We start from the raw sequence: 17,337 nt of genomic DNA, 5'->3' as shown, positions 1-17,337 counted from the left end.
TTAGGTCCCATGTTCCCACTTCCTTTTCTCTCCCTTTCCCTGGCCCCTTCCCACATCTACAAGTCTAGCTTCTGGTGTCCTGCTGAGATGTCCTACCTTCAGCTACCACTGAGCCATGCCTGGACTAACGGTGCCAGAAAATCTTCGCTCAGCAAGGCTGAGGTGTAGGCCGTAGCCCTCTCTCGATGACACTCTCGGTGAGAAGGAAGAGCTGAAGCAGAAAGTAGCCGAGGCTCTCCCAAGGCTTAGCGTCCATGCCTCCAAACGATTTTCATTTCCTTAGTCTCTATAGTTCCTGATTAACTTTTCTGCCCAGAAAGGTAATATAAACATGCAGGTATAATCCACTTTATGTAGCTGGTGTTTCTTTTAAAATAATTAGTAGATCACTTTGCAAAATAAATTCATGTTATGAATTCTCCAGGAAACTTTTATTTAAAGATTTTTATTTTTCTACTAAGAATCCTAATTGCTTACTTTAACAGGCTGAATTTTAACTTATAAAGTGTTTCTGTTAACAGAGAACATCTATGTACAGTGAAAGTGGACTCTATTTTCTACAATTTACAAAAGGCAAGTGTGTTCGGAGGCCATGTCAGTTAACTTTACTTGAGGAAGAGTACAGCTATCTCTGGATTTTAGGCCCACCAAGTAAATGGAGGCACATCCCCAAGCACATTTCCAGTGATGAAGAGGACGAATACAGCTTTTTCCTCTCATTAATCTTATAGATCACAATCCCAGGTACAAATTAGGGTCACTGAGGTTGGAGAAGATGAAGACTGTCAAAAATTTCGATGTCCAGGATCCAGGGAGACAGCTCAGGGGTTTAAGCACCTGTCTGGCAAGTACAAAGTCCTGAATTTCATCCCAAGTACAAAAAAGTAAAAATGTCCATGCTGGGGTCTGACCTCCATGATTCTCATATAACTGCCTGATTTGGGACCTGGCTAGGAATAGCATTTTCACACTGCAATCAGTCACCATTGACACAGCTGGTATGAAACACGCCAATCTGGGGTAAATGCCTGGACCTCAAGGAGCTCTTCTTAAGAGTGTGAGCAGTATACATTTTTCTAGGTTGGCCTTAAATACAATTATAATAGTCCCTTGATTAAGATATATATCAGGGAAAATCATGACTTTTTCACAAGCTGATTTCTGTAGACTACACCTGACGTCACTTAGTAGACCTCAGGAACACTTCAGGCTCCTGTCACCAAATGACATGTTTCCCCATTGTCAAACAAAAGCTCAGAGGACAATATGACCAATAAGAAAGAAGTTAACTTCCAGCAAGAAAAAAGTCACCAACACTAGAGCATTTGCAAACAGAGAAAAGTGGCTAGGCAATAGCCCATGTGAAGAATTAAACAATTTTCATCAATATCAAGCTCAACAGAAATTAGCATGCTGCTCAGCACCTCCACAGAGCCAAAAGGCCCCACTAACTCTGGATCAGCTGGGCCAAGTGACAAACACTGCTCTGCTCCAGGGGCAACATGCATGGAACCGGGCTAACACAGAGCAGCAGCATGGGCAGGCAGAGGGAGATGCACAGTGCTCCGCCGGAGGGCGCCTTCAGTTGGGGCTCTGGGGAGGGGAGACAGGAAGGTCACGGGCAGGAGTGCAGGACTGGGGAGGAAGCTGGAATCACATGGACAGAGAGAGGGAAACCGACACTGCAGGCTGGGACCGGGTAGTCTGCAGCCTTGATATGCAGAAAGGGCCACAAACTACGTGAGACAGGAGATCGCAACCTCAGAGAGGCCAAACTCTAGATAGAGAATCAGGTGCATCTAATATCTTACTCAACTGTTTTGCCCTGCTTCTTACTATGTTTAAATATCAGTATTAAGTCACTTAAATGTGTATACAGCATACGTTATATTTTTTATTGGACAACGCTCGCTGCCTGTAGGGAAGCATCAGAAACAAAGAAGGAGCCATCCAAGTGTTATTCTTGGTTGAAAAACTGGTTATACGAGAAACTACAGTTATTGAACAAAAGTTATTTAAAATAGAATACTAAAACTTCTGCTTTTGGCCACAATAGAAAAATAGTGATTGATTACCACAGCACAGTGGTGGCAAACATAGGGCACATGTGCCACAGAAGGATGTCTATCACTGCAAGTTCTGGAAGGTTCCCCATCACTGCCCGAGCACCTTAACAACTACAAAGCTGGGTCAGACAGGTGGAGCAATGTTCTAGACATTGTTCAGGAAGCAGCTCAGGGCTGAAATTCCAGGAGAAAGGAAAGAATGAGTGCCCCATAACTGCATCAGCTTACTGCTCGGGTGCAGCTTCTAAGCTGCAGGCAGCAAAGAAACTGAACAGAGCCCCACGGTGCCTCTGAGTTGGGGACACTGAGGGCTGGGAGCTACTCCACCCAAAGAAGCTGGAGCAGCCTGTGGGAGGGAAGGGAGAGGGGGGCTGCAGAGGGAGAGAGACAACACACTCCAGATTTCATAGTGGGGTTCCTTTGGATTTGGGGGCGAGAACGGATCTGTGCACACATGTGGGGAAACTGCCTATGGCCAGGCAAAGGCTGCCAGAGAAGAGTCAACCACACAATCCCTGGAGCTCCTGCTGGGTGGGCAATCTGCTGCCTTCTGACCAGAGTTTAAAGAACTCGGAGCACACGGGCACCCAGAAGAACCCCAAGTGACCTCCACATCACTGCCACAGGCTAAAAGCTGTTCTGTCCTCACCTTACTACAACTTGAAAGCAAGCCTTGGAAAGCTCAAAAGTATTGCAAGTAACTTAGCTGCATGAGAAAAAGGGAAAGAAACTCAGCACAATTTAAAGGAATGAAACAAAACGTAGCCTCCAACAATGTAAAGTTAAACAACATAAAGTTCAAGATGACATCCTGTAAAAAAATTATATTTTCAAAGATACTGGAAAATATGACACATACCCAGGAGAAAATTCAATTAATAAAATTAGATCCAGAAATATCAGAGACAACAGAATTTGCAAAGGTTTTTTAAAGTGATGCTTGTAAATATGTTCTGCACAGTCAATGTGGCAAAGAAAAACTGAAGCATAACAAGGAGAGAAATAGAAGATTCAAAAAAAGATCAAAATGGATTATAGAGAAAAAAATAAAGTTTCTGGAATAAAGCAGTATACTAGACAGTGTCAACTACAGATTAGATACTATAAGAGAAAAGATCAAAAGTTTTGAAGACAGAAATGTAAATTGATCATACTGTTGCATACAAGGGAAACGACTTAAAGTGAACAGAACCTCAATAACTTACGAACCAAAACAAATGACAGGAGAGTCCTAGGAGAGGAAGGCCGGGGGGAGATGACAGGAAAGACTCTGAAAGCTGCTGAAATCTGAATTCGACCAAAACTCTAAATCCAGAATCAAGAAGCTGAAACCAAGTGTTATAAAGAAAAATAACGAACTAGCCAGGGAAAAATACATATTACATAAAGTAACAAAAGTGAAAGTTAGCACATATCTCACTAGAAATCATTTAATCACCTGCTTAGGCAGCCGCAGCAGCTGGGGTTCTATCCCTGTGTGCTGGGCCAGCCCTGACCCCCAGGCACACTGAGATGGCGATTGAGGCTGGGTGTGGTGGTGCATGCCTGAAATCCCAGCTCTTGGGGAGGTGAACATAGGAGGACCACTATGAGTCTGATCTATGCAGTGAGACCCTGTAGACCCTGAAGAACCTGCAGACTCTGTACTAAAATACAAAAAGAAAGAAAGAAACGAAGAAAGAAAGAAAGAAAGAAAGAAAGAAAGAAAGAAAGAAAGAAAGAAAGAAGAAAGTATTTAAGCCAGAAGATCACACAGCAACAGTCTTGAGGTGCAGAAAGGAAGAAGGGAGGGAAGGAGGGAAAAGGGGAAAGAGGGAAGAAGGGAAGGAACAAAAGGAGAAAAAAAGAAGGAATGAGCAAGGGAGGCAGGGAGAGAAGGAAGAATTCTAAAGTTAGCAAAACTATAGTTTCAGGGCCACGGAGATAGCTCGGTGGTTTAGGAACCTGCATGGCAAGTGCAAGGACCTGGCCCAGAACCAAGCCGGCCACCGAAAGTGGGCATGGTGGCACACACTTGTGATCCCAGCACTGGGGAGGCTGAGACAGGATAATCACTGTGAGTCTGAGCTGTGTAGTGAGATCCTATACCAAATAAGTAAATAAATAAAAGATTTTTTAAAAAAAATTTTAAGTGAAAAAAATTAGAGTTTCAGACTACCTGGGCATGGTGGTGCATGCTTGTAATCCCAGCACTCTGGGAGGCTAAGGGAAGAGGATGCTGTTAGAGCCCAGCCTGGCTCATTTAGCAAGGTCCTACCTTAAATGCTGGGTGGGGCCAGGCTGGGGATGTAGCTGGGTGAGAAAGCCCAGCTTTCAGCACCAAATAGTTACAGACCCTAAATGTCATCAGCGCCTGAGGTAGAGGCTACCTGGTGAGCTGAAGCTGTTTCACGAGAAAGAGACCAGGCCTGATCCCTAAGATCTAATGAAACAGCTTGTGGGGCTGGAGCAAGGAGGGCTACTGTCTCTGTGGCGACAGAATGGGCAAACAAGGCAGGCAGCCAGTGGACCTGCCACCTACACACCCTCTCCTTGGCTTGTTATGCCTCCTGGCAAGCCCTGGCCTTACTTCAGTACCTTTCCTACTTGGGGCTCTCTACTCTGCCCAACCCCCAACACACACACTCACTCTAAAACCTTGGAAGTTTTCCTCATCAGACATCTGGACAGAATGTTCCCACACCCTCTGGTGGGCTGGGCTCAGGAACCTATCTCCCACAGGGAAACAGTCAGAGAAAAATGAGTGTCTTGGAGGTGATGAGGGGAAGAGGAAAGAAGAAAGAATAATGAAGGAAGAAGAAAAAGCAAATGGCTTGGACAGTATGGGAAACGTGGTCCATGGCTATTGCAGCCCCGCTGTTTACACTTCACAGCTTAGGCAGTAACTTCACATGAGCACTTGATCCTCACCACAGCTCTGTAGCACAGGCATGAACCCCATGAAAAACAGAGGTGAAAATGACAGAAGACTTCTCTGAGGCCTCACATCCAAGGATGTGCTTGGAGCCCTAAGCCCTCTGATTCCTAGTGTGCCCCCTGACACATGCAGGAAGTGTGACCTCCTTGGCCCTGGGGCGGGGAAGCCACAGATGGAAGAGCATATAGGTGGTGTGAGGCACAAAACCCCTGGGGACCCAGGCTCTAAGATCCCCTCAGAGAAAAGCTTGCAGCCAGTCGCTCCTCTGGGTGTTATCGGGGGCTGAAGGAGCTGCCTCAGGCAATGCTAGGTCCCCTCCCAGAGGGCTGCCCATGCCCACTGATGGTTGAGGGCCCAGCCATCTCCGCAGGGGCACATGGTTCTAGAGCTCTCCGTACGGCTGAGGAGACCTGTGTCACAGTTGCACCACAGTTCCAATTCTCCCCGTGCCCAACCCAACTCTCCAAAGCCTTCTCCCTCAAAAGTGGGAAAGCACAGATGGCTCTCCAAATGTTCTCGTGTGTGAACACACACACACACACACACTTCATCTGACATGAGGAAGGAAAACAGCAGGAACAGAGAGCTCCCAAGTGGGCCATGTTCGCCTCAGGCCTCTTCTGTGACTGTGGAGCCTTGCCCTCCCCTCTTCCTCAAGACCCCAGGACGGTCCCAAAAGCCTGGACCACCTTCACATTCTTTACACACCTCACATTCCATTAAGTGGGTAAAATCGCAGTGTGGGTGAAGCTGAAGGCTACCAGGCAGTCACTGCATAAGGTGTGGCTACCCTGCAGGGCCTGTCTGGAAATCAGTCAGAGTCTCCACTGCAGCCAGTTCTCAGAGGCCTGGAGGTCTGAGTCAGTGGTTCCAATACAGTTAAAGGACTGGAAAGCCAATCCACTTCCTTAAAAGACATGGCCACATTTCCAGATTCACACTGAAAATACTCCAGAAGCACACGAGCTTCTTGGAGAAAAGCTAAGGAGGTGACAGGTTAGGTCAGGCCACCAGAGCACAGGCCGGGGATCTGCAGACTGAGACTTCCCTGAGCCCCTGCACACAGCAAGGAGACACCCCAGGAGGGACCCAGTCCCTGGAGTCCAGAGCTCCGCAGATGCACACTGGCTGCTCCTGAAACAAACACGGATAAAGCCATCTGCACCATAAATCACTCTAGCACTAAAGCCCACATGATAAATCAAAATGAAAATGTTTTAAAAACTAATTCCTCTTCCTCTGGTCCACAAATGGAATGCATTTTCAGGAATAAAGTTTCTTTTGTGTTATATGAAGCTCTCTTCTGAGACTTGCATAGTGGGAGCTGAGGCAGGCACAGGATGTAGCCCCAGAAATAGCGGGAATCAAAAGGGTCAGCGCTGACCAGCACGGCGTTTCCCTCACACCTGTTTTTACCAATCTCTCTCATCTGAGAACCCATGAGTAAAGCTTTCACATCCTCGAGTGTAGATTTATGAACAAGCCATGAAATGTGCTTCCCCCCCCCGAATTGTGCTTGCTAGACAACTGTGCTTGTCTAGCCTTCAGATTCCATACACGTTATCCGAGCATGTGCACATTTATGTGCATGCGTGTGTGTGTGTCTCTCTACTAATAAAATGGAGATGATCTGTTCTCTTCAGGATTATGTAAATATTCATTTTTGTGAGAAGACTTTTAAAGCCAGGGGTACAAGAAGTGTCAGAACTTCGCAGAGCACTTTTTATTTACATCTTCTTCCCACCCCTCACCCACATTTTCAATTGCAGCAAGATGTGGTGAGGGGACATCATGGTCACCATTTGGGAAAGAGGACAGAAAGGCAGGATTTGAATGCCACAGGTACCAATGAAAGCTCGCAGTAGGCGGCTCTCCGTGGAGCAAGCCCTTCTGTGCACCACGCTTTGGCTGACTTCCCACTGGTCCAGTGATTTCTTAATCTAATACTTCTAAGGAACTCTGATAATGGCTAGGAAAAATATTTCGACAGAAAATGTAAGCATGTGCAAAAAGAGCTCATAGGTGGTAAGGCAAGTGCGGCAAATCTTTCACGTAATTAAGTAATTCACGGACAACTGCAGGGACGTGAGCCTTGTTGGTTTTACATGGACACCCAGCAGCCAGAATCTGCTTTAGGGAGCCGTCCTCAGCCAGCTCTGGCCAGCATCCCGCTGCCTGCTACACCTACTTCCAACAGGACAAAGGATGAACAGAAAAAAGCCAAGATAAAAAAACTCTTATAATTTAAAAAACCCTAATAGAACCTTTTCCCATCAGAGGTCAGTTGGCCTAGAATTAAGAGCCAAAAAGCCATGCTGGAGTGTGAGGGGCAGCGGCACTGCAGCGCAGCACTGCAGCGCCCGCATGTGGTCCTCCTCCATCAGCCCAGCAGGCAGAGGAGTCACTTAGAAGACAGCAGTAAGAGAACTTCCAAATGGCTGGCAAAAGAGACACTGAAAGTCCCAGTATGCTAGAATGCCAGGAAAATGCTGTTCTGGGGTAGAGAGAACATAAGACGAGCTGGGAGTAGTTCTGCACAGCTGCAGTATGGCACTCGGGAAAGTTAACAATGGTGGCTCTGAGCCCAACCTGGGTAACTTAGTGAGGCTCTGAGCCCAACCTGGGTAACTTAGTGAGGCTCTGAGCCCAACCTGGGTAACTTAGTGACCCCGTTGCAATTTTTTTTTAAATGCTTAAACACTGGAGCGGCAGCTCAGTGTGAAGGTCCTTGGTTCAGTCACCAGTAACACACACAAATATGACTGAAAACAGATCACTGTGCCTGTCCCAGTCCTTATCTGTACAGTCACGGGAAGCCCCTTTCCCCTCTAAGCCTCTGCCTGGCCCTGCAGATCAATACCCCCTTTTGGGTATGCATCTACTCCGTCTTAGGTTGTGAACGTGGCCAGGCCTTCTCATCCTTCATATCCTCGAGTGTAGATTTATTAACAAGCCATGTTACTAAATGTCCAGGCCACTGGACACTCATCTCAGGGCCCTTGTTGTCCCTAGTGGGTGAATACAAGTCAAGGGCAAAGGAAGAGAAATTTCACGGGGGCATCAGAGCTGGGAAGAGAGGGATGCCCTCAAACTGGGATTCTCGCTCTTCATATGTTTTCTTGCTTTTATTATCTAAGAGCAATGAAGATAATTACCTTCTTGAAACAACTCTAAACTCTACCCCTTCAAGTTTATAAAAACAGGCTTATGATTGCTTTAAACCAGAAAAATCTCTAAATGGGGTAGCTCTGATGTTTTCTAAAGCGCCTTCCATGAAAGGCTGGAATTTATTACTTGCGAAGCAATGATATCAAAGACACAATTATGAAATTCATGAGAGCTGAGCATAAAGCCAGAATAAACACACACAGAGAAACATGAAAACGCACACACACAGAGAAACATGAAAACACGCACATGGAAAGGTGTCCCATCTCGAGGCATGCGTTTACTGATCCACTGGGGGGGGCAGAAGAACTCAGCGCCACAACATGGGCTCTGCAGTTCAAGGCTACATGGGTGCGAATCCCACCACTGTCGGACAACAGGGACCAGTCCTGTAACTTCCTTCCTCACCAACCCTCACTCTCTTCCTTTATGCTGGAGATGATGACAGTGCCTAAGAGTGGCCAAGAGGCTGAACATCAGCATGAATTTGAAGATAGATGGGAGTGGCATGCTCACACAGCAGCAAGGCCTCAGCAGCCAGGGCCCTGGGCGGACACTCGGATCATCCAGGGAGTCTATCTTATTGTGTGGTTGGATGCACACTACTTTTTTTTTTTCAGAACCAGGGATTGATCTCAGACCCTTGCACTTGCCAGGGAAGCGCTTATTCTACTGAGCCATCTCCCTGGCCCTGTATACTACTTTTAGCCAAGCAAATTAGCAGTTATTTTATCATCACAAATTTATAAACTCCACTGTTTGCTCATTTGTTCTTTCTTTTCTTTCTTTCTTTCCTTTGCATTTTATGGAAGGGTCTACAGGGTATTCAGGGTCTCACTACTAGATCGGACTCATAGTGATCCGCCTGTTTACGGCCTCCCAAGAGCTGGGATTACAGGTGTGGGCCACCATGCCCAGTCTCAATTGCTGTCTCAGCGTGCCCCAGGGACAGAGCTGGCATGGCACCTCGGATTGAACCCCCAGCCCCTGCGCATGCTTGCAGGCACTTTAATCCGCTGAACTACTTGGCTGGCCCTCACTGTTGTTTCTTGAAGAAACTGTCAAACTAGGTAATCTGTATAAATATTAAGGAATATAGAGTATAGGTTGAAAACATTTTTATAATAGTTTATTTCAACTGCCAACAGTTGCGATGCTTTTATGAAGGTTTTTCAGCAAAGTCCATTTTCTATATCTGTGACTAGCTACTATTGTAAGAAACTGAGGGAGCTTCTGGATATTACAGACTTTGTATTTCTGCCCTCATATGCTAACATCCGAAAGAATACGGCAGAAAAGGTCACCTGGAATGCATGCCATGAAAGTACACTGGCACAAGGCGACTTGGGAGACTGTCATCGGAACCCATGGCTGCACACAAAGGATTCAATGCCATCAGGGGCCCCATCATCAATCTAGCCAAAATGAAAATGCTTAACCAAATCCCAGGCAGCCTGAGTGGCCTAGCACTATGTGGCACAGCCGCCAGGTACTATGCGGCTCACCAGGTACAGGCTTTTTGTAAAATCAGTAGAAGAAAACCGGGTAAGGAATAATGGTAGTGACAATGGCAGTTTGCAATGTGCCTGACACTGTGTGAAGGCCTTATACTCTCAGTAGGTATTGATATCAGCATCTTGGTTTGCAGCTGGAGAAACTGAGCACTGGATGGAAGGATACGCCCAAGATTCCTCAGTCAGGGCAAGGCAGAGCTGAGCCCGGATTCTGCATAGAGCAGAGCTCTTAGCTACCTAGCTGTTTCACATGTAAGTGATTTTGGATTAAAAAAATAACAGAATATTTTCTTGTGCTCTTAAAAGTTCAAAAGTTTGTGTTGCATTTTAACCTATTATTTTGATTATTCTATTTATGTGCTCATAATTTTTTATTCCATATGAGTATTTTTAATTAATTTTCTAGTTATTCATTTTCTGCCACTAATTCAAGTGAATAAGAAAAATGATGAAGTACTACAAGTGGAGAGACCTGTGCCTTCTCGTGAAATCACTGTGCGGACCAGGTCTAAGGTCGCTGTCTTTCTTTAACTGTGCAGTGCAAGCTGTGGGAAGTGTCCTCTGTGTACTTATGGGACATGACTGTTGAGTTACAGATGGCTGGGGCAGGTTTCCAAGGGCTAGAGTCCCCACCCTGGCGTTAATGGCTGCATGCTTCAGCCCCTCGTGCATATCTTGGCTATTTCCCAGTGTAAGATGTCACAGAGACGCACTTGAGTTGGCTAGGACCCAGTATGATATTTAGAAAGAAAAAAATGAAAGCTTAAGAATGATCAAGTTCTCAGGCCAGCAAATAGTTCAGTGGATTAAAGTGCCTGCTTAGGCAGATGCAGGGGCTGGGAGTTCGATCCCCAGGCCTGCCATGCCAGCCCGTGGTATGCTGAGACAGCAGTTAAGACTGGGTGTAGAGGCACATGCCTATAATCCCAGCTCTCAGGAGGCTGTAAACAGGTGGATCACTACGAGTCCAATTTAGGAGTGAGACCCTGAACACCCTGTACACCCTGTCTTAAAAAAAAAAAAAAAAAAAAAAAAAAAAGTGATCTTAAGTATCATTAAACGAAAGCGTCCTATGTTTCTCCTCCTCTTCTCTAAAAGCACCTCTTATGTGTGCAAAGAAGACAAGATGCGGATGTCAGTCTGTCCTGTCTTCTGATGGGACGTATTGGTTGGTGGCTCATCACAACATAACCCACTATACAGCATCCGTGGGGTTCAGCACCAAGCCCTACACTCAGGCAGCAGGATGGCTGGGAATGCAAGGACTGCATCTTGAGACCACATCGTTATCCCCAGCTTACACGTGAGGACTGGGAGGCAGTAGGTGGGGTGTGCTTGGGAACAGATGAAGGTGCATTAAAAGCTAAAGACTTCTTTTTGTTTTTTTGGCAGAACCGGAGATTGAACTCAGACCTTTGCGCTTGCCAGGGAAGCACTTATTCCACTGAGCCATCTCCCCAGCCCCTTCACTTTTTTTTTTTTAAAGCACGTCTTAAGTAGAACTGAAAGCTGATTAACTTTTTCCTCTAAGAATTTCTTCTTTTCTTCATCATGTAATCATGCCTTCAGTTTTTACAATATTAAAGAACAAAAGCAAACCATGGAAGGCCCTATTTCTAATAGTTCCACAAGAACTTTGTTGTTTAGAGAAAACAAGATGCAATTATTGCAAAGAAACTGCTAGTTTTAAAAAGTATATGGGCTGGGGAAATAGCTCAGTCGAGTAAGCACCTGCCTGGCAAGCACAGGGTCCTGAGTTCAAACCCTAGTACTGAAAAAAAAAAAAAAGTGAAAAAGTATAGTAGTTTTCTTCTCTTTAGTGTGTCATGTAAATTCATGGAGATCAAAGCTGATAATAATTTTATAATTTTCCACTCAAAACAGTGTGGTCTGTTTTCCCAAATTATCATTTGCATATTCAAATTATGTACTGAGGCCCTTTCATGTGTAAGGAGTTAAAGGGGAAATTCTCAATCTGTTGGAAGGATAAAATAAATGTAGAAGTCTATGAACTGCACTTCTATTGTTATAGCAACCAAGAACTAGTCTCGTTAGTAACAACTGAAGTTACATTAAATGCTAAACACTTTTAAATAGGGTTGAGAACTTATTTGCTTGTTGCTTTAAGAATTTCATCTCCTGCTGCTGTTCCTCTCCTCTTCTCTGAAATGCAACTGTGCCTTCAAATACCATTCTTTAAAAGGCGGCTTTATGGCTTTGGAGGGATAAGCTGGTTTCACAGCCAGTTTTGCCACTGCTGTGGAAAATGGTGCACACGCGAGCTAGCTGAAGCCACTGGACTGCAGGGATGGGGCTGCAGGGGCCTCCGCACTGCTGTCAAATTGCAATTGGAAACAGCTTTTCCAAAACACAGCATGAAAAATCAGGGATGCTTGTCCACAGCTCACCAGCACGCTGGCTTTCTAATCAGAACTGGCACAACACATTAGAGGCCAGAAATGTGAAAATCACATGAACCTAAATAAGGATGCTGAATGGCTTCCAAGCCGTGTCCTCCCTGGATCCCTTCCAGGCTCAAAATTGCCGTCACTTGCCAGCTAATCAGGGGACAGCTGCTATGTGGGGATGGGAGGTCCAAAAGGCTCGACCCAGTGGAACCACACGATCAGATTAGAGCCCTCCCTGTACACCACTTATGGGACGTGCAAATTGTTTTATGGCTCCAATACTTAACCTCCTCTTGGTTACTCTGGCTTTGTCCGTCACTTATTGTTAAGGTAACTATTTTCAAAGATCACAGAAAATCTATTTTGAACTTTCATGAACTAGAACCAGTCAATTGAAGTCTTCTTGGCACTCCAGCTTTAAGGAAGAGAATCAACTCTCAATGAAAGAACCTCGTATCAGTAACTAGAAGAACACTCAGCAATTGCTCAGTTTCCCATTCCACTGTCTGGACCAGAAAGCAAAAAAATGGCAAAACAGCCAGAGGTTCCTTATTACAGGTTCTGCTTCATTTGTCAGCTCTTCAGGGATCTCTGAGACACAATTAACAGTAGCAAAGTGAATTAATGAGAGATTTGACTTAAAAAATAGACTTGGTCAACTAATCACCAACCTAGTCATCACATGTAAGCCCAGGTGGTAACTTCCAGAGTGGACCAGTTGCAAGATGCTCACCTGATATACACAGATAAATAAATAACAAAAAGGCTCAACAAGCTAGCTCAGTGGACTAAGTGCCTACTTAGTCAAGCTCAGGGACCAGGGTTAGATCCCTGCTACCACATGCCGCATGGGCCTGCCCGCTGAGCCACCCACCAAGATGGGGGTGATGGTGCATGCCTGTAATCCCAGCTCTGAGGAGCCTGGAAACAGGAGGATCACTGAGTCCAAGCTTCATAGTGAGACCCTGTACCAAATACATAGACAAAATAAAAAAATTTTTAAAAAGATGCTCACCTGAAACTTTCTCTGGTGTTTTTAGACAAACAAGAATGTAATGTGATTTTTTTCCTTGCTTTAAATGTGTAACTCAAATTCCACTGTTCAGTGGAACTTGCCTTGACCCCTGGAATCAATGAATTTCTCTCTCTCTCTCTCTTTTAAAATGTATTTAGTACAGGTCTACAGGGTCTCACTATGCAGATAGGACTCTAGTGATCCTCCTGTTTTCAGCTTCCCAAGTGCTGGGATTTTTTGCGGGTGTGTGCCACCACACCCAGTCTCAATCTCCATCTCAGTGTACCCCGACCTGGGGGTGAGTCTGGCACAGCAAGCCAGGGATTGAATCCCGGTCCCTGCCTTGGACTAAGCAGGCACTTTAATCCGCTGAGCTATCTGGCTGGCCCAAATTATCTGGCCAGCCAGAATTTCTCTTTTATCTCCTCTCCATTTGCCCCTCAGTATTCTACATTATAGTGAGCTGTGAGTAGGTGCATATTTCTCATCTAATAATGGACTATTTCAATAGTCAGTGATTATGTCTTATTCATTTCTATAGTCCTGCTCTGGAATTAAAGTCCAGAACTGAGTTCAAAACAAAACAAACACAAGCCTTGTACTGTCTCAGTTTGTTTCCATAGCTATGGGCTACACAGCCACCTTTCAGTCAGTGTGAACACTGTATATGATGATGGGCCCTTATGATTGTAAAGGAGTTGAAAGACTGTCACAAAGGCTATAGTCATCCTAACTTTGTGGGAAAACACATCAGTCATGTTTGGGAAGATGCTAGCGTAAACAGCCTTCTGCACCACTGCTTGCATGAAAGGACACCACAGACAACGAGGGCAGGATGCAGCACTAGATGACAAGTGATGGAGCTACTGGTCTGTGTCCTTATCATAATTTACCTCTTATTTTAGTGTCTATCTTCCTAAACATTAAGAAAGTGAATTGTACAAGGGGATCCTATGCACTCAGGCAGCAGCATCAACATCCCATGCTTAACACATCTCTGCTTTTGTTTTTGTTTTTGTTTTGGATACGGAGTCTCACTACATAGTTTGGACTCACTGTGATCCTCCTGTCTTAGCCTCCCCAGCACTGGGATTACAGGCGTGTACCACCACACCCGATTTCAGGGCTGACATGGCACGCCTGGGGTTCTAGATCAGCATACAATGTAGTACCAGGGACCAAACTCAGGACCTTGTGCTTGCCAGGCAGGCTCTTAGACTGCCAAGCTATCTCCTTAGCCCCATTTAATACATCACACACTCTTGATTGCATCAGTTTCTCTTGTGTTTGACCTAATCTTGTGGTCCTGGAATAATAGTTTATACCATATATTCACACATATACATATATATATATATATATATGTGATAGATACACATATTTGTGTTGGGATACACTAGCCCAGGTGTGTTTCATATAGTGGCCAGTGGTGGCAAATCTATATGTATCCCACAGTGGGCTGTTCGTTATCACTGAAGGTTCTATAAGGTTCACTATCACTGACCTAGGCTATACCATCTAGATTTGCTGAGCATACTCTGTAACAGTCACACAATGACAAAATCCCCTAACAAGGCATCTTTAAATGTGTCCTGTTACTAAGTGATTATGCATGCCTATATTTAGGAAAATAAGATTTTTCAGAATCAAAATATAAGGGCTGGCCAAGTGGATTAAAGCCTGCTTAGGCAGATGCATTGACTGGGGCAGTGCACCATGCTGGCCCCACCCCCAGGACACACTGAGATGGCAACTGACACTGGGTATGGTGGCGTGTGCCTGTAATCCCAGCTCTTTGGAGGCTGAACACAGGCGGTTCACTACAAGTCTGATCTATGTAGTAAGACCCTGCAGACACTGCAGACCCTTTCTAAAATACAAAAAAAAAAAAAAAAAAGAAAAGAAAAGAAAAGGAAAGAAAAGAAAAGAAACAAAGTATAGCCAAATGATGGAAAATACTATAGAGGGTAGAAATCATCTCAAGAAGAGAGCACTACGTGCGAATCGGGTGTTCACCAGAGGTAAACATAAGGCCCTAAAATGTTACTCAGCTATCATTATATAGCGAGTCCCATATAAATTAGAGGATATTTTGACTCATTAGGGGAGTTTTTAAAAAAGTAACCATCAGTTTAGGGATTAAAGTTTTCCCCAAAACAGCAATTTGAAAAAAGGCATTTTCTCCTCTTCCTCCTTTTTGTTTTTCCAATCCTGGGGACTGACTAGTGAGCACACTAGGTAACTGTTGTGCCACTGGCCTACACCTTTAATCCCTAAAAACAATTTTCTAGATGTACCTTAGAGACCTGTTTATTAAAAATCTACATTATAGAGAAAATCTTCTTTAATAATCATCAGACAACAGCTCAGTGGTAGAGTGCATGCCGGGAAAATAACAGGCTCTAGGTTTGATCTCAGATTCATTAAAAATAAAAAGATCAAACCAAGGAGGGAAAATATTTAAAACTATGAGTTCACTTGAGTGTTCAGTGTCTGGGCCTGGCCTTTAATCTGGCAGTGAAGTTTACTTGCTAGAAGCAATAACATTTGGCTATCGCTTACCTTCTGTAATATATTTCTTTTAATCATCTTCAGGATTAAATAGCCCCAGTAGAAGTGCAGGCCCTGGAGAATCAGCAACTGCAGGTTGAGGAAGATGTAGGAGAAGAAAGGCTCGAGGTAGTGCAGCGGCATTATGAGTGTGCAGTGCAGGATCCTGAAAAGCCAGATCAGAGGGGCTCGTTATGGCCGGTGCATTCATGCATGTTCAACAAGAACACAAATATTTCTCTCTCCCAAAACATGTGTTTATTTCATTTCCTATGATGTCCAGGAAATTCTCAAGAGAAATAAATGTGACATTACATTTTATATCATTACTGGCAAGCCACAAAAAAGTACAATTTGTCTTCTGGGAGGAAAATGAAAGCAAATGGCGATTTTATTGGCTACTGCTCGTGTCTCTGAACCTCATTTTTCTCTCTCAAGCACAGGCACACTTCTTAACTTCTAGGGAAGGGGAGAGATAAGGAACACGTGAGGAAAAGCAGGACAGCACGGGCTAGTACCGCCTCATGACACAGCCTCATTTCAGCGACATCAAACTCCAAAAGACTTCAACAAAAGTTAAATTTACAAATAAAAGTAGGGTGTGTGTGTGCATGCGTGTGTTTATGTGACTGTGGTGATGGCATATGTGTCAGGCAAGCACTCTATCACTCAGCGACCTCTCTAGTCCTTTATGTTTTTAAATTCTTTTTTTTAAATAGTGGTTTAAAAAGGTTTTTTTCCATAATTTTATTGAGAAACAAATAAGAATGAGACAGTTTCAAACCAAATTGGTAGGACAGTTTCAATAATTAACACATTGCATACTCTCTTCCTAGTGGTTACTTGCTGTACAAGATGCAGACATGATATCTTATTCACAAACGCTATTAGAACAGGTCCCTCTATTCATTAAGAGAATGTAACTATACATCTATCCTAACCATTTTGAATACACAGATACAAAATGGACATTCATCTGTGTCCCCTTTTTTGTTTAGTTCCATTATTTGAATATTATAGGTGTGTTAACTCAGCAAAATATACTAAAAGAGTCCAGTAGTCCATAATAGTATTGGGTCTTCTGCTTCACTGGCAGTGTCAGAAATTGTTGACCTGAGTCCCCTACAGCTCAACATTACAGCATGGCTTTACTTGTTATACTTTGTTTTTATACTTTTCTGCTGGATGGTTAAGACCAAGGTAAAGCAAGACCTATGCAACAAGAGTTGTAGCTTTTGGGTCTGATAAGGTCAGTCAAATCCCCTCAGGATTTATCCTGAGAGCCTATACCTCAGATTGTAGATCTTTTGTCAGTGTCAGCCATGTGGATGAGTCATGGCCATTGCTTGGCCAATGTGCTCTCTGTGAAAGCCTGAGAGAATGTTTTCTCTCCATGTGACTCTCCTTAGGCACACGCTACATCACTGATTACTTTCCTCTTTGGCCCCATAATCTCCTTGATCAGAAAATTTGCGACACTACTGAGTTACATGACATTACAGTACAAGTTCTCATATATCCTGAGTCTTAATTGACCTTGGAAGGCCAGGGCCAAAATATTGGCTTTCCTTGCGACCATCCTTTTTCTCTAATTTTGGTCTGCAAACTTAGGTTGTTAACCCTCCAGAAGAGAAGCTTATTGTTATTACCATACAACCTAGGCTGTTAAGCGTAAGCTCACTGTGTCTCTGAATATCAA

At 44.3% G+C, this 17,337-nt stretch overlaps 1 protein-coding gene across 3 annotated transcripts in view; it reads right to left on the bottom strand.

Moving 5' to 3' along the window:
* Cers3 (ceramide synthase 3) overlaps positions 1–17,337 on the bottom strand; it is a 127,027-nt gene that overhangs the window by 19,108 nt on the left and 90,582 nt on the right. For all 3 annotated transcript variants that reach the window (XM_023712751.1, XM_004623252.2, XM_023712754.1), the window contains exon 10: positions 15,651–15,804. In XM_023712751.1, coding sequence (XP_023568519.1) covers positions 15,651–15,804 — 154 coding nt within the window. The remainder of the gene's footprint in view (positions 1–15,650; positions 15,805–17,337) is intronic.

This window comes from Octodon degus, unplaced genomic scaffold (genome assembly GCF_000260255.1).
Source record: "Octodon degus isolate 3935 unplaced genomic scaffold, OctDeg1.0 scaffold00002, whole genome shotgun sequence".
Lineage (NCBI taxonomy): Eukaryota > Metazoa > Chordata > Mammalia > Rodentia > Octodontidae > Octodon > Octodon degus.
This window is presented reverse-complemented; position numbering and strand designations above follow the sequence as displayed.